Source organism: Pelodiscus sinensis, chromosome 3, assembly GCF_049634645.1.
Source record: "Pelodiscus sinensis isolate JC-2024 chromosome 3, ASM4963464v1, whole genome shotgun sequence".
Classification (NCBI taxonomy): domain Eukaryota; kingdom Metazoa; phylum Chordata; order Testudines; family Trionychidae; genus Pelodiscus; species Pelodiscus sinensis.
The window spans coordinates 55,712,787-55,730,986 of NC_134713.1; the positions used below are offsets into that span (position 1 = coordinate 55,712,787).

General features: G+C 42.7%; 1 protein-coding gene across 2 annotated transcripts in view; it reads left to right on the forward strand.

Moving 5' to 3' along the window:
- The window catches only part of ELOVL4 (ELOVL fatty acid elongase 4), an 80,726-nt gene extending 62,855 nt beyond the window's left edge, over positions 1–17,871 (forward strand). For both annotated transcript variants that reach the window (XM_075923779.1, XM_075923780.1), the window contains exons 4-6: positions 4,560–4,731; positions 7,704–7,831; positions 15,232–17,871. In XM_075923779.1, coding sequence (XP_075779894.1) covers positions 4,560–4,731; positions 7,704–7,831; positions 15,232–15,507 — 576 coding nt within the window. In that variant the 3' untranslated portion in view covers positions 15,508–17,871. The remainder of the gene's footprint in view (positions 1–4,559; positions 4,732–7,703; positions 7,832–15,231) is intronic.
- The last annotated feature ends 329 nt before the right edge of the window (positions 17,872–18,200 follow it).

The window sequence follows — 18,200 nt, forward strand, 5'->3', positions numbered from 1 at the left end:
TTATGTCACTATTTTGAATTTGGTATCAGAGAAAATGTGCTTGCTACTTCTGAATACAGTATATTCTACTTGTGAGTAATCCCTTAGTTGCCAGAAAAAAGTTGCCAATATCTGTCATTTGCTAATAAGTGAAAGAAAAGGGTGTGAGATTGCAGCCAGCACAGGAATTGCGGGGGTGTGCATTTCCTGACTTCATCCTTATGAATCTGCCTGTATTTGTGGCCTTTCTTCCAAATAATATAGTTAGTAAGTGGCATGCTATTATCAATATCCAAATTTCATTAATAACAAACTTACTGGGTTGGGATTTATTCCTGGGAAAATATTGCTATTATCTGTAGTTAACATTTGGATTGCTAGAAAGTGGAATCTACTGTTCTAGCAACATGAGTTTCTAGTCCTCATAAAAGAAAACCAGTTTGAGGTTGAGTCTGAAGAGGCAGTAGAGCCAGTACCTGAATGAAGTTGTCAGTTGTGCGTTGAAACTTTTTTGTCAGAACTTACAAATTTGCAGCTTGTCTACATCACAGACTTTCATTGTGCTGCATCGCTGCTTTGAAGTCCTGTTTAAACTGGATTAAGTGTGATGAAGTTTGCAGTTGCCCTCAAAACTTTCCTAACAGTCTCTTTTAGTGTCAGTTCCTTTGTACAAAAAAGAAACAACTACCATATGCACTTCATTATATGCTACAGCACTATTATCTTCAGTCTGCATTTTCTAACATTGACATTGGCCATGAAATTTTCTCAGTCTATCTGTGACTAAATAGGAAGGACATCAGTCATTTTCAAATGGTTTAAGATGATAATAAAAAAAAGAACTGAGATACACAGTGCAGCAAAGCCAGTTTGAATGCTTTGGGGAAAAGGGTTGGTCTAAGAAATTAACATTGCCAGTTTAATCACTGACTCCATGCCTTGGAGTACATCAATCGCAAGGGATACTTCTCCATGGTGCTGCAGGTGCTCATGGATCACAAGGACCATTTCACTGACATCAACATGAGATGGTCAGGAAAGATGCACGACACGTGTATCTTTCGAAACTCCTACCTCTTCCAAAAGGTGCACACCATCACTTTTTTCCCAGATCAGAACATCAGAGTCGGAAAGGTAGAAATGCCCATAGTGATTCTTGGCAACCCAATCTACCCCTTGCTCCCCTGGCTCATGAAGACCTACACAGACAGCCTGGACCCGAGCAAGGAGGAGTTCAATAACAGGCTGAGCAAATGCAGGAATGTGCGGGGGTGTGATCGGGGCAGGTGAGGTTCTTGGAAGGTGGCCCATTTGAGGCAGGTTGCCACGTGCTCCATGACAGTAGACAGGGAGGAAAGCATTGTCTCGTGCTGCCTCGAGAGCTGCTCCCAGGTGACTCTCCTCTCCTGTTGCTTCACAATCCTGTTCTGGTGCTTAGCCCAGATCTCCTGCACGAGTGAGAGCATGAAGTTCATCTGCTTGCGGAACATCTCTTTTCTTGTCTGCTTTCACCTGCCAATCTGCACCAGGCAGGCAGATACTGTAGGAGCTAGAGGATGTACTGAGTTGGCAGCTGGCCCAGCTGCAAAGAAAAGTTACAAGGGCAGATATTAGAAGAGATACATTGTGTGAATTCTAAACCTAATCTATTCACATACACAGAAGGTCTCTGTAAAGACAGTGGAGAAGTTTTCTGTGCAAAGCCAAATGTTTGCTTTAAAGTGGGCACTTTACAGCAGGTGCCAGGTGTCTCAGGGGAGTATCGGACACACTCGGTCCAGAGACAGGCAGGCATGGTAAGGGGCCTTCCAGGCCAGGAGCTTGTAGGTGGGGAGAGGGGCAGCACAGGGCAGCTTCCCGCTGTGTCTAGCACACACTGGGTCCAGCACACCGGGCCTCACCAGGACATTGCTACTTTCCCAGCCAGGGTAGCAGCCTGTGGACAGGAGGGAGGGGAAGGAGCGGGGCGGCTTCCCACTGTGTCCAGCACATGCCGGGTCTGGCATACGTGGCCTCTCCATTGCCTGAACCTGCTTGTAGTTAAACAAAGTTTGTGAACTCACCAGAAGTGCCCTCCCCAGGATTGTCGGTGGCCTGGGAGATGTCCTAGAAGGACATCTGGGAATAGAACAAGAAGCAATGGGCTTAAACTGCAGCAAGGGAGGTTTAGGTTGGACATTAGGGAAAAGTTCCTAACTGTCAGGGTAGTCAAACACTGGAATAAATTGCCTAGGGAGGTTGTGGAATCTCCATCTGTGGAGATATTTCAGAGTATTTTAGATAAATGTCTATCAGGGATGGTCTAGACAGTATTTGGTCCTGCCATGAGGGCAGGGGACTGGACTCAATGACCTCTCGAGGTCCCTTCCAGTCCTAATATTCTATGGTTCTATGTCCAGCTCCACCATCATGATGAGCTCCTGGCTCTCAGACATCAGTGACTGGCTAGTCTCCTCCTCCTCCTGCTCTTCCGCCACCCTGCTCTCCTGCGGATTGATGCCAGGCATATCTTGTCTGAACTTGCTGACCATGCTGTGGGAGCTGGCCGCCACACCCCTGAATGCATTCAGCTGCTCATAGTAGAAGCAGATGTAAGGTGCAGCTCCAGAGCATCCATTCTCCTCCTTGGCCTTGTGATAGGACAGTCTGAGCTTAATTTTTACCCTGCACTGCTGGGTGTCCCATGCGTATCCTTTTGTCCCAAGGCAGCTTGTGATCCTGCTGTAGATCTTGGAGCTCCTCTTGCTGGTTCGGAGCTCATTGAGGATGGACTCACCTCCCCACAGCTCGATCATGTCCAGAATCTCCTGCACACTCCAGACTGGTGCTCTTCTGCACCCTTGGGAAGTGGAAGCTATGGAAACAGATGTACCCTCAGCTGTCGAAGTGTTGTCTGACGGAATGTTGAAATTCAACACTCATCCCCTTGCTTGCCAGTGCTGGCCACGTGAGACAGATCATTCTGCTGCTCCCTGGGCATTTTTGAGCTCTATGGGAGAGCAATAGAGGTGGAACTTGTGGCCACAGTGGTCGGAGTGGACAACTGACGGAGGCCTCCCAGACACCAATAGCATCGAATTTCTGGCAACACTGCATCTATACTAGCGTCACTTCAGCCATGCAAGATCGGGAATAACGTTACTCCTGGTGAAAAGCAGGAGTAGAGAAATCGATGTCAGTGGTACTTATGGATGGTGCAACAGGCTTGATAGTGTGGACACACCACTTAGGCTGTGTCTAGACTATACCTCTCTGTTGACAAAGAGATGCAAATCAAGCATCCCCCAGTCGGGGGAGGGGGAGTGGCAGCATGTGGAGCCGCTTTTGACTCCGCTTCTTTCCTGCGAGCTGGATATGGCGGGAAGACTTGGGTTGTCTTCCCTCTCCCGCAAAAGGGAGTGGAGGCAAGGCTGGAGTACTAGTAGGGGCTCTCTTCAGCGGGGAAAGGGAGGGAGGGAGGAAGAGAGGGGCTGAGTTCAAGCTGCGGATCACCTGGAAGGCAGCTGCAGACCACTAGTGGTCTCGAGACCACAGTTTTGGACTACTGGACAGTGCATGTGATTCTGGAACAGTTTGTGTAGTGGGGTTGCTGAGAGCCAGAGAACCAAATTTGTAATCTTGTGTACAATTGGACATCACTTTGAACCAGGGGATGCCACGCCACGTCCAACCTCCCTACTTCCAGTACCTATTCAATACTATGGTTTATATGGTAGTTTTGGTCCGATTGCCTACGGGTCTTTCAGTCGTGATCTCTGTGGGAGAAGAGTCTAAAATAAAGAGGAAGTATATGAGAACTAGTAAACTGCTTCTCTTCAGAGATGGCTAAATTGTAAAACATGGGGGGGTGCGTCTAGACTGGCAAGATTTTGCGCAAGAGCAGCTACTTTTGCGCAAAAACTTGCCAGCTGTTTTCACTGGCCGCTTGAATTTGCGCAAGAGCACTGACTTTGTAATGTACAAAATCAGTGCTACTTGCACAAATACTTTCACGCTCCCGCTTGGGAAAAAGCCCTCTTGCGCAAGAATACTTGCGCAAGAGGGCCAGTGTAAACAGGGAAGAACTGTTTTGTGCAAAAAAAGCCCCGATGGCTAAAATGGCGATTGGGGCTTTCTTGCGCAAAATCACGTCTAGACTGGCCACGGATGCTTTTGCACAAAAGCACTTTTTGCGCAAAAGCATCCGTGCCAATCTAGACGCTCTTTTGCGGAAATACTTTTAATGGAACAACTTTTCTGTTAAAAGTATTTCCGCAAAATCATGCCAGTCTAGACGCAGCCAGAGAGTTTATAAAATAGTGTTTTAAACCCATGGTTCTTAAACTACAAAAAATTAATCCTTGGCCAGACTAAAATCCAAAAAAGCCCAGTGTGCTGATGTTGCCAGACATTTAATAGTGAAATCATAAATTACTTTTCCTAACCTGTGATCCCACTGCCGCTGCACATAACCCAGAATTCAGGGCTGTCTTCAGAATGGATTAGAAACTTCCCTTTCTCCCTCACAGCACACTGATGTAGTTACATTTCGTTTTATTATTTCTTTGAGAATCATTAAGAGCTTTGTTCCTATATTGCAGATAGCTGGTGCTTTATGGTGGTACTTCCTCTCAAAAGGAATTGAGTACCTGGACACAATATTTTTCATCCTGAGGAAGAAATTTAACCAAATCAGTTTCCTTCACGTCTATCACCATTTCACTATGTTCACTTTGTGGTGGATTGGTATCAAGTGGGTTCCAGGAGGACAAGGTGAGTGAACTGTCTTTTTTTTCAGGTCAGTAAAGAAATAAATGTGAGAAACAATCTATCTGGAATTTAGAAATAAACGACTATTTAATGGAGTGAACTGAGTAATATCTGATAAGTCTGTTCAAATAGCTTCGGATCATAGCAGCTACATTAGTCAGTGCAACTTCCTTCTGTGTGAAGTGAGGGGGAGGAGGAGAGACTAGAACTATAGTTTTACGAGTTGCGAAACACTTTACTCACAGGCATCAAATGCAAGACTGAGCTTCCATCTTTACAAATTCGATCTTTACAAAAATCATCACTTTACTATAGGGAGCAGGCAGATAAATTTGTCTCACCAACAGAAGTTAATCTAGTAAAAAATATTACCTTTTTCACCTTGTCTCTTTAATATCCTGGGACTTAAACTGCTTAACAACCCTGTTTTAACCTAACAATTTGCAACTACAGAGAACTAGGAATTCAGAACTACAAGCCAGTTTTGCCCTGTTACTCCAAACTAAATCCATTGAAGGGAATGGAGCTATTCTGGATTTTCACTAGAAGGAAATTTGGCCCTATATCCAAGTGTGGGGTTTTTTTGTTTGTTTGTTTTATTAACAAAGCAAGTATCAACATCTGAATTGCTAATTAGAAGGGTAGCAATAAACCTTTGTCAGTAGGTCAGGATAGTCAACTGCCTGCATGGGCCCCTGGGCAAGGTGTAGGGGGGGAGCAGCTCCGCGCTCCCAGAAGGGGTGGGCCTCGGACAGAAAAGGGTCAACAGGCAGCCAACCTCACTGCATCGTCCAGAGCCTGGTGCCACATCCCAGACCTCAGAGATGCACAGAGCATGTAGAGTGGTGCTCCATTGGCAGTAGCAGTGAAGGCGGCCTAGAGTACCAGGCCCTTTGAAGTCGCCCGACCAACTGCCCCTTTTCCTCTCCTCCCCTCCGCTCCCCAGCCCCCTCCCGCCCCCCCGCCAACCCCTGTCTATGGGCCTGCAGCAGGTTGTAGAAGCTGTTCATAATGATGCAAACCTATAATTAACATTCTTTTCCTTTCTTTCTGTTCTTGTAAAATTCACATCAATGAAATCTTATTTCCACTGTTTTCTCCATACCCTTCCTTAATTGCATTTTGTTCCTCTGTGTCATGTCTTGCTTTGCCTTGCCTCTCTCAACTTACAAATTCTCCTGAAGCAGAGGTTGGAAGAAAATGTCCTATTCTGTTTGTAAAGAGTTATAAAAATAACTATAAAATAATTTACAATAATAATACATGTAATCCATACTAAAATTAATCTTCTATTAAAATTCATATACTAAATTGTATATTTTGGATGTTTTACATGTTCACACGCTATATGCATGTTAAAATAGAAAATGTGAGGTTATATACATATTTCAGCCTGTGGGGTGAAATTCATAATCACAGATTTCTGTACAGGGGTTGGAGAATGGAATTCTCCCTAACCCAGCTGCAGGGCAAGAGGAATCCTGGGTTCCCTGTGTGTTCAGAGTCACTGCACTCTTTACACGAAGTTCATGGCCATTGAATAGGCGCAGTTTGTAGTCCCAACTTCCTTTTCCCAGTGAATCCCATACCTTGTACTTGTAGCCTATGATGGCCTGATCTTGTAAAATGCTGAGTGCCCTCAACTCCCATAAGCCTATGCCTCAGGCCATTTCAAAACTCAGCTCAATTCTGTGGTCCAGTTGTTCAGCCTCTACAATTCCTGGAACTAACAGAAGAAACACAGCAAGTCTGTGTTGTGGCCCTTCTGCAGCAACAGACACCGGACATGGGGTCATGTTGCAAATTCAATATAATCAAATTAGGATTGAATAAGGATTCACACTGGTTAATGCTCTACAAAGGCAGTTTCCCCTCTCTTGATATTCACATCTTTCCATCAATTGCTGTGAATGAGACACATACACCCTGACTTGATTAGCCTCATTAGCACTGGTCCTACACTTGATATATAACTTCTTTTTTTTCTTGTTTATATATTTATACATATGTAAATAGGGAAATATATCTATTTCTGGTTTTCAGAAGACCATAATTCATTGATTTTAATGAGCTTTGCTGGGCGCTTGACACTTTTGCAAATTATTTGGGGAGGGGAGTACCTAATTTTAGCCTGATAGATGCCAATGTTAGCTTAAATGTAAAGAATTATTACATTTTAAGATCTCACGGGTAGCCGTGCTATTCTGTATCTGCAGAAACAACTAGGAGTCCTGTGGCACCTTAGCCCTGGTCTACACTAGGAGTTATTTTGAAATAACAAGTGGAGCGTCCACACTACCAGGCCCATTATTTCAAAATAAGGCGCTGGTTATTTCGAAGTAATAACTCCAGGTTTCCATGAGGAATAACACTTATTTAATAATAGTTCCCTATGATACCATCTACATGTTTTGTTAGTCTATAAAGTGCTATTAGACCATTTGTTGTTTATTTCAAAATAGTTATTTCAGAAGTTATTATTTCTAAATAACTTATTTCAAAATAAATTCCTAGTGTAGACATGTCCTTATTAGGGCAAATATGTATCTATAAGTCTTTAAGGTGCCATAGGACACCTTATTGTTTTTACATAATAAGATAAATCCTGAAATATCGGTGCTACTGGTTTTTTTAATTTTTTAAAAAGGAGATTGTTATAAGTAATAGTATTGCATGTTGCAAACATGCATGTAGCTTAGATCATGTGAGTAGTCCCACTGAAGTGAGTGGGACTCCTGACATGACCAAGTTATTCATATAGGTTACATGTTTGCAGGCTCAAGCCTACAGTCAAACCTGTCTAAAGGCCAAAAGATGTGGATTTCAACTTAAGCTCAGTTTTTATGCATATTACTATTTAGTGCTTACAAAACTGTAAGTACAAAATGTGATAATTTTATTTTACTGTGTAATACAAATAGAGTTTTCATGCTTAAAAATAATACTATATGGACTCTTTTTTTATTTCTGAACAGCTTTTTTTGGAGCCCAAATGAATTCTTTTATTCATGTTGTTATGTACATGTACTACGGATTAGCTGCCTGTGGCCCTAAATTTCAGAAATATCTGTGGTGGAAACGATACTTGACCATATTACAAATAGTAAGTAAAATCTCTCTCTAAAGTTGCTTTGTTGTCTGTCTGTTAAATAGAATATGTCCCAGTCAAACATGAGGTTTGATGGCTGTCTCTTATTCACAGATTAAGTCAGAAATTATATATTTCTAGAAGTGGACTTTTGAAATACAGTAATTCCTTGCTTAACACATGCCCACTTAACACGTTTTCATGATAGCATGATTTTTTTTTTAGGGAACATTTTTTGAACAATACGACTATCCCCACAATAACACGATTTCCCTGACCGGCCAGCCGGTCGCCGGCAGCTGCGCAGGGCTTCCCCTGCCTCTTTGTGTCCGGCGAGGAGGGTCGCCGGGGAACAGCACGGCCAGCTGCGAACCTCCGCTGCTTTGCAAGGAGGCAGGGGAAGCCATGCACAGCTGCTGGCGACCAGCCAGCTGGGGAAACCCAGTCATGGGCTGCAAGCGGGGGGGGGGGGGGGCAGAGGAGAGGGAGCGAGGCATCTGGCCAGAGGGGGTTGCCAGGGAACAGCGCGGCCAGCTGCGAACCTCCCGCTTTGCAAGGAGGCAGGGGAAGCCCCGTGCAGCTGCTGGCGACCAGCCAGATGGGGAAACCCAGCCGACGACTGCAAGATCCCTCCCCTATCCTCCCCTTTCCTTCCCCAGAGCCAAACACCTCCCCTCCCTGCTGTAACCCAGTCCCCTTTCTCCCCCAACCTTATGTCCCGGTCCCAACAGACACCACTGCTTGAAACGCAACTCCCACCTTTTCCATTATTTTCAATGGGAAAATTGACCCCGCATAACACATTTTCACTTAACACGATCATTTTCTGAAACATATGTATAGCGTTAAATGAGGAATTACTGTAATTACACATATACATTGCTCTTTGATTACTCTTTTTAAAAAGTCAGAATAGCCAGTAATAGTAATTAAGCTGTTATTTTGCTTTTGCAAAATAATCAAATCTGTATCAGTTTGATTATAGTGGCATGCAGGGGCGGATATACGGCAGGGCGAACGGGGCAGCCGCCCCGGGCCCCGCGCTTCAGAAAGCCCCGCGCATGCGCCGTGGCGCCGCTGCGCATGCGCATGGTGTCACTGCGCATGCGCCATGGCAAAGGGGGGGGCCCCGCAAAACCGTCATCTGCCCTGGAGGCATGACAGAAATAATGAAAACCAGCTACCAGAAGGCAATTATACTGTGAAACTATTCTATGCCCTTAACATAATCCTTTCAAAGGAAAAGACAATCATTGTAGAGTTTGATATTTAATCTTATTTACACAGCAGCATCTACTAGCACAGATTGTCATTAACAATCTGATGTTTTTTCCATTAATTCCTTTTACACATTTAAATGAATTTTAGTGTTAGTGAAATACATGCGTCAATCTACAATGCTATTTCAATCTTCAGACCAGATGCAACACAGAAAGTAGTAATGTTTTCTAATGTTACCCTCCTGATCTGTTTCAACTCTGAACTGCTAGGGACCTCCTGTATGTGGGGAGAGCCTCCAGATCTGTTCATTTCCTGGTTTCTGTCAGAAAGAGAGTCCTTTGGTTCCAGCTGTGAATTATGGGTTTTGTGATGTTTGAACAAAAATCCATAATGTCCTAGGCTGAGTCCAACTACTCTTTCCACATAAACTACCAAACAGCAGCCAAGATGTAATGACTTTTGTGCTATTAAGCTTCAAATGTAGTCTAAAGTTAACTGGCAGCCATAGAACTGAAAAGGCTTTTTCTTGTGGATTTTATAGGCCTTGTCTGTGCACAAACCTGTACCAAAATAAGTAAATCAGTTTTAATTCAATATAAGTCTGTGTACTGATAGTCTTAATTCAGAGTAATGGAGTCTTATTTCAGTTTAGCTTAAGTAGATATTTTCCTAACTTAATCAGCATAGGATATTTTGTATTCTGAAAGAAAGGCTCACAAACCAACATGCACTGAAATAACACACAGTATACATTCAGACTTATTTAGCTGTTTCAGTCAAGTTTTAGATAGAGCAACACTTAGCTAGACCTTTACATCAGTTGTATGTGTGGTAAATAAATTGTAGTTGGAGCTGAGGGAAAGGAAGAGCTTTTTAAAATAATTGTTTTAAATTTAAAAAAAATACTTATAAGTACTAAAGGCCTGACCTTTCTCAGTAGTAGAGGGAGAGAGTTGGGAGGAATGGAGCAATCTTTGGCAACAGGGTCTGGAGGGTACCAGAAGTTGAAATGCCTATGTATATAATCAGCATGTGCATGCATAGTCTTAAGAACAGAGTGCTGGTGTTACCTGCATAAAATCCTTTGTCATTCACAGAATCTAGAGGCACCCACTCTTATCCATTCCTAGGGCTCAAGTGTGACCCTCTCAATATAGACACCCATCCTCACATGTTTCTAAGGCTCCTGCATAGCCTTCTCAATATAGTTATCCAACCTCACCCATTCCTGGAGCTCAGGTGTAACTTTCTCACTATAGGCATCCATTCTCATCCATTTCTAGGACTCAGACATAACCTTACACTCTGCAGACTTGCAGGATCTTTTATTAGTGAAAGAAACATACACAGTTGTTGTTGGTTGTCTCTCGGGAGCCGAGGAAGACATGTTGTGCATTTCATTTGTGGAGACGCATGTGGCTCTGGAGCCCAAAGGTTGAAGCACACATGCGGCTACAAATAGGGCATGGGACGCCGGTTGTCAGGACAGGAGAAAACACAGCTCTATGTTGTCTTTCACGTTCAGCTGCGATGGTTTGGCAGCGGTCATCCTCAAACTTTGTCACTGCTTTTCTCATAAGGGAACGCCAATTAGTCCTGTCTGCAGCAGTTAGTTCAAATTGTCGAAGTTGAAGGCCTGTCCACTGCAAGTTGGTCTTCAGGTTATCCTTATACCTCTTCCTCGGGTGTCCCTGTTTGCGACTGCCATGTACCAGCTCCCTGTAAAACAGCTGCCTCGGGATCCTGCTTTCATCCATGCGGAGAATGTGGCCAGACCATCGAAGCTGGATCTAGAGGATCTTGGCTTCGATGCTTGTAGAACTAGCTCTATCAAGCACTTCTTGATTAGTAATTCGGTCCTGCCAGCGTACTCGCATGATTGATCGTAGGGAGCGCATGTGGAACTGCTCCATCCGCTTAATGTGCCTATGGTACAGGGTCCACATTTCACAGCCATACAGGAGAGAAGTGAGGACCATGGCATTATATACCTTGAGTTTAGTTGACAGGTGAATATCTTTGTGCTGAAGAACTTTAATACGTAATCTCCCAAGTGCCTGACTGGCTTTCTGGATCCTCGCTGTAATCTCTTTGTCAAGGGATCCATCACTTGATATTGTGCTGCCCAGGTACTTAAAGCTGTCCAGTACCTTCAGTTGTGTACCCTCAATAGTGATACATGGCTGTGAAGGAGCACTCTTTGGTGCAGGCTGGAAGAGGACTTCTGTCTTTCCGAGGCTAATTGTGAGAACAAATAGTTTAGATGCTTCAGATAATCTGTCAATGATGGTCTGCAGGTGGTTCTCTTGGTGTGCCATAAGGGCGCAGTCATCAGCAAACAGCGCTTCGGTGATAAACCTCTCCAGTGTCTTGGTCTTTGCTGTAAGGAGTCTCAAATCAAACAGTGAACCATCCAAACGGTATCTGATGTAAATACCAAGATCTAAGTCTCTGACAGCATGCATGAGGACTTGAGCAAAGAACAGGTTAAAAAGCCCAGGGGCGAGTACACAGCCCTGATTCATGCCATTCGAGATGTTGAATTTCTCAGATGACACACAGTCTGAGAGTACCTCTCCTGTCATGTCGTCATGAAACAGCTTGATGAGTGAGATGAACTTCATTGGGCAACCCAGCTTCCTGAGGATGATCCACAGTGCATCTCTGTTAACCGTGTCGAATGCCTTCGTCAGATTAACGAAGACAGAGTAGAGGTTCATATTCTGCTCTAGGCACTTCTCTTGCACCTGTCTCATTACGAAGATCATATCGACAGTACTGCAGTTAGGGCAGAAACCACATTGTGACTCAGGGAGACTCACTTCTGAAACTGTCGAAATCAGCCTGTTCAGGATGATGCGGGCGAAGATTTTCCCGACAACGGAAAGCAGCGAGATACTCTGTAGTTCCCGCAATCGGCTCTTGCACCCTTATTCTTGTATAGAGCAACTATCACGGCATCACAGAGGTCAGATGGCATTTCTTCCTCTTCCCAAATACTGGTCAAGACACTATGAAAAACCTTAAGTGACTCCTCATTAAATGCCTTGTACAGTTACGCGGGAATTCCATCCTTGCCAGATGCCTTGCCGCAACTCATTTGCCTGATGGCCTTTCTAGCTTTGTCAATAAATGGAGGATCTCCCAGGTCTTCAAGAGTTGGCTTTTGAGGAATCTGTTCTAGTGCTGACTAATGGACTGATGATGGACAATTCAGGAGCTGACTGAAATACTCTTTCCATCGGTTATTAATACCAGCCTTATCCATAATCAATGTAGTTCCATCTGCAGACAACAAGGGAGCAAAGCCAGACTTGGAAGGACCAAAGACTGACTTGATGGAGCTGAAGAACTCCTTGAGTTTTTTAAGTCAGCATAGTGTTGCACTTCTTCAGCTCTTCTCCCACCACTGATTGTGCATTTTGCGGATTTCTCGCTGAGCCTGGACCTGGAGAAACTTAAACCTGTCTTTCTTAGAGATGGAGCCTGGGTCATTCTGCCACTCCGTAAATGCCTTGTTTTTCTTGGCAAGCAGGTCCTCAATAGCACTGTTATTCTCATCAAACCAGTCTTGATGATTGCATTTCTTGGGACGCAGCACTAACTTCGCTGTCTCTATCACCATTTCTCTAAACTGGCTCCACTTCTGAATTGGACCTCCAATCAGTGGTCTGTTGGCAGTCAACTTTTCATCAAGGCTTGACTGGAACTTGCGCAAACGAGACGGCTGCTGGAGTCTGGCAATGTTAAAGGTTGTTCGAATGAGCTTTGTGTGATGCTGAGCAATGTGTATTTTGAAAATAGTGCGGACAAGCCTATGGTCAGTCCAGCACTCTGCATGGCTCTGGTGATAAGGACATCCTGAATATCACGCTGATGAACAATGATATAATCTATCATGTGCTATTGTTTCAATCTAGGGTGCATCCAGGTAGTCTTGTATTTCTTTGCCATCCTGAACACTGTGTTTGTAATGAGGAGGTCATATTCTGCATATTTGCTCAACAGCAATAAGCCGTTGCTGTTCATCTTACCAACACCATGTTTGCCTAACACTCCCTCTGATCAACTGTGGTCACAGCCAACTCAGGCATTGAAGTCTCCCAACAATATTGTTGGCTGGCACTGAACACAGAAAGGAACTGAGATCGATATAGAACTGTTCAGTTGTCTCCTCTGTGCCGTTCATGGTGGGAGCATATGCACTGATGACTATGGCTTGCCGCTTGTGACTAAGGGGTAGGCGTAGCTTCATGAGCCTCTCGTTAATACCAACAGGCATGTCCGAAAGTTGTTTCATCAGACTAGTCTTAACGGCCAGGCCGATCCATTAACCCTATCCTCATTCTGCGATTTCCCTTTCCAGAAGAAGGTATAACCACTATACTCAGTGGCTGTGTCTATACTGGCCAGTTTTTCTGGAAAATCAGCCGCTTTTCTGGAAAAACTTGCCAGCTGTCTACACTGTCCGCTTGAATTTCCTCATGTAAGATTATCAGTGTTCTTGCGGAAATACTATGCTGCTCCCGTTCGGGCAAAAGTCCTTTTGCACAAAACTTTTGCGCAAAAGAGCCAGTGTAGACAGCTGAGATTTGTTTTCCGCAAAAAAGCCCCGATCGCAAAAATGGTGATCGGGGCTTTTTTCCGGAAAAGCGCGTCTAGATTGGCACGGATGCCTTTCCGCAAAAAGTGCTTTTGCGGAAAAGCGTCTGTGCCAATCTAGATGCTCAGTTCCGAAAATGCTTTTAATGGAAAACTTTTCCGTTAAAAGCATTTCCGGAAAACCATGCCAGTCTAGACATAGCCAGTGAGAAATCCTTCTTCAGCAAGCCTGGTTTCACTCAAGGCAGCAATATCAATACCATAGCGTGAAAACTCTTTAGTGACTAAGGCTGTTCTCCGATGAGGTATTACTGTGTCCTCAAGGTCCATGAGTGTACGGACGTTCCATGCTCCCATTACCAACTTCTTTTTTTTGTACAACATAACCTGTGCGTGATAAATATTATTATAGTGGGAAAGCCATTGCACAGAGACAATCCCATTCTCTCAGCCTCAGAAGTCGGAATCCAGTGCATGAAAAAAATCGTTACTTCTGGAGTAATATTCTACTTAATCTCTATTAACAATAATCAAAAACAGAATACACACATTACACATACAGTACTCACCACTCCCCATGAGACAGATGAACTTTTTTTGATGTCCAGTCAGGATCAGGTCCATCTGGGGGACTCCAGTTTCTGCATGGTGTCATTGTCACAGGTTTGAGGTCTGGCAACTCTGACCTTGGAGTTGTGCCCTGGAGCTGGTTCCCAAAGAAATTCCTTTTGGGCCCCAGTTTATATATTGAAACTTGAGCCCTGCTTAGCTCTAACTTAACCAATTATTTTACTTAAATTTTACTAGCCAATCATAACATACTGTAACAGAATGTGAGCATGTGACTCCCTGCTTTACAGTTAATGGCTGCTGCTCTTTCAGTCTTGCTATAGATGAAGGCCCTAGGTTTTAGGCCTTCATATATGGCTACAGGCCTTCCAATATGGCTACAGAAAAAGGTAGTGTATCCTTTCCCCTCCTTAATGATGCTTTTACTAAAGCCATCATTACTATTCCAGGAATCTTATACTTCAGATTTGCTGAGTTTGGGCTTGCCTCCTGGGTATTACTAACAAGGGCCTTATTTGACTTTGCATGCCAGCAGATTGAGAAGGTGACCACTCTAATAGTGTTTCCCACCAAGAGTGATGTCCTGCAGCTGCAATAGTTTTTAGTACATGAGTGATTTCTGCATTATCATCTTGCACTTCAGTACATTTGTTCTCCTGTCTGTGCAACATACTGCAAATGTGAATGTAACAGAGAAAACTAGTAACTAGAGTACTGAGATTTATATAGTTGCTGTGAAGCTTTTGATGATCTCTGCCAGATACTGTAAAGGAACAGCATTTTAATTTCTAGTAACTTCCTTCTGAAATTTAAAATACTGAAAAAATATATTTGACTACACTTTGCATTTGTTAGTGTAAAGAAACATTGCAAATATATGTATATATTACTTATGTAAGCCATGAATTGTGTGTTTCACAATATACTTTATTTTTTTATAATAAATATTGTATTTTCAGTAAAAGTCATACCTAACCTAACATGAAATGTTTTAATATACAATATTTTTTTTTTTTTTTTAGATTCAGTTCCATGTGACTCTGGGCCACACAGCCATGTCTATTTATATCGACTGTCCCTTCCCTAAATGGATGCACTGGGGTGTAATGATCTATGCTATCACCTTTATTTTCTTGTTCGGTAACTTCTACTATCGGACATATAAAATACCCAAGGAATCCATTAAGAATGGCAAAATAGTGAATGGAGCTGTTGCAAATGGTGTTAACAGACCAGCAAACAATCTAATGGTGGAACATGGAAAAAGGCAGAACAAGGAAAAAGCAAAAGGAGAGTAACTTATCCAGGCCTTAGCCATTGCTGGCAGTGGGGAACCTCCAGTTTGGCTTAAAAAGAAAAAGGAAAAAAAACACTCTGTACTAATTAACCCTTAGTTTACCGAAGAGCTAGAACACAGATATTTTCATTATTCATGAAGATTGTTTTAACAAAAATGCTTCAAGATAAATTTCTGTTACAATTATATAATTATCAAGTATTTGATGATCTCTGTGAAACCTTTCAGACCACTGGCACTGGTAAATAGAACAAAGAATAGCAGTTTTAGCAGTCTAAAGGTTAATATTAACAATGATGCCACTGATTTGTTGAAGACCACATTTCTCTGTGGAAAAAGGTAGCTTTTGAGTATTTCTGTTTTTGACAGAAATTTATTAAATTCTAAATTATGATGTTGCCTGTTCTGATCAGAAAAATACATTTTCTCTCATTAATTAGGGATATATCAAGACAATTATGTTTATATGCTGCTAGAACAGTTTGTTGAGTTACCAGACTCTCCTTGTTTTAATTGTCTGCTACAATTTTTCTTATATTGTGAAAATATACCTACCTCTTCATCTGCTGAAAAGAACATTTAGCATTAAATAACTTTAATTTTTGAAATACAGAATCCTGTAATATAAATGTCAGTTAATGCTAATTGGAGGGGAAAAGAGCTTTCCTGAAAAAATATATTTTCACCTGTTTTGTAGAATTATCATCTGTCTCTTTTAATGCAAACTCGGAATGGTATTCTGGATGTGATTAAGTGGGAGAAAAACTTTTTTAAAACATATTTATATGAAACAAAGACCATCTCATGGCCTAAGATAATCCATCTGATATAAGGCTATTCTACCTTTTTTCCCACCTGCATTAAACCCATGGTGCTAACTCTTGTAACACTCAAAATGATTGTATGGTGTTATGGTGAAAAGGAACATACTGTAGAACTTAATCCTTCTTTTGCAAATGCTATGCTTATTCGATGCCAGTCAGGTAAATAAAAAACAGGCACACTTCCTCAGGAGAAAGAATGTTCAGTTAAAGTACATTGTTACACCAAATACGTTGTAAGTATATAATATTCTGGGAATGTCTAACTATAAGTTGATCTTGTGTCTTAGTACTATAATGAGTGTAGATTACATGTCTATGTAAGCATATACTGTATGTACACAAATGGTATTGTTTGCAGGCCACTGTCTAATATTAATGATAGAGGTAGGTTGTCTGGCATTCCTCCAATATTGCTGGCTCTTGTCAGTCTAAGTTACAGGGTTGCTCTGCCCAAAACAGCTATAAGAAGACAAAGGCTTCACATAGATGAATCTTTCCTTCTGTGAGGAAAGCATGGCAATAATTATTATTCCTTTTCTAATAAGATGTGGATACTGAGGCATAGAGAATTGTCATTTGTGCCAGCTCACAGTGAATATGAGGCAGAGCTGAGACTACAGCGTAGATCTCTAAACTTCTGCTTCTCTGTTTAGGCCATGAGACCTGGTCTGCAGGTTCCCAGATAAATTTCTGATATTTATTATTAAAAACAAGTTCATCACTACTCAAATCTCTTACGTTGGGGAAATGGTACAATTTTTAAAGCAAGAATTTGTAAGAAGCTCTGTATGTAGAAGTTAAAATATTTAACTCAATTTTAAATTGTTAACTATTATCCATCCTCCCTATAATAAACAATAGGCAAACAAAACCAACTCCTCTTCTGTTACTGTTTCTGTCCTTCCCCATTTTACTGTATCCAAATGCCAAGATAGGTATGCAAGGAAGAAAACTTCAGAATATAACTTATAGTACTGAAAATAGGGGTTACAATGGAAGTCATTTTTTCTGTAGGAAGCCTTCTGGCTGTCCCTAAGCAGAATACATGACAGGGTACTGGACTGCTAGAGCACAGAGGCTCTGTTGTATTGGAATTGGTCTACGACCATTAATTATTTTATTGACCTAGTCTTGATGCTCTTAAAAATCCTCTCTGAATTTGTACAAATGTATATTTCTCTGTAATGGTAATCATAAAGCATGTGGGAGGGGAAAAAGGAAAGTCTTACATACAAGGAAAGTCAATTTTCTCAAGGTCTTCTCAAACAAATTTGCATGTAGTCTCCCTATTTCTAGTAAGCTAACCTTTTGACTGGGATGGTTTTTCTTCCTTTCTTTTTAAGCCAAATTAGTTGAAATGTTGCATACATTTAACATCTGGCTCCTAAAGGGCCTCTCGAGATTCTTTTGAAATAAAATTTTCATCTTGCATGTTGACCAGTACAGGCAGTCCCCGGGTTACGTACAAGATAGGGACAGTAGGTTTGTACTTAAGTCGAATTTGTACTTCAGTCGGAACTGGCATCCAGATTCAGCCGCTGCTGAAACTGACCAGCGGCTGACTACAGGAAGCCCAAGGCAGAGTTTCTCTGCCCCAGGCTTCCTGGAATCAGCTGCTGATCAGTTTCAACAGCAGCTGAATCTGGACGCCTGGGACAGAGCAGCTGGGGCGCTGCTGGGTAGGTCTCCGCAGCGCCGCACCTCAGTACTGCGGGGACCAACCCGGCAGCACCCCAGGTGCTCTACCCCAGGTGTCCCCAAGTCAGCCGCTGCTGAAACTGATCAGCGGCTGATTCCAGGAAGCCCGGGGCAGAGCAACTCTGCCTCGGGCTTCCTGTAGTCAGCCGCTGGTCAGTTTCAGCAGCGGCTG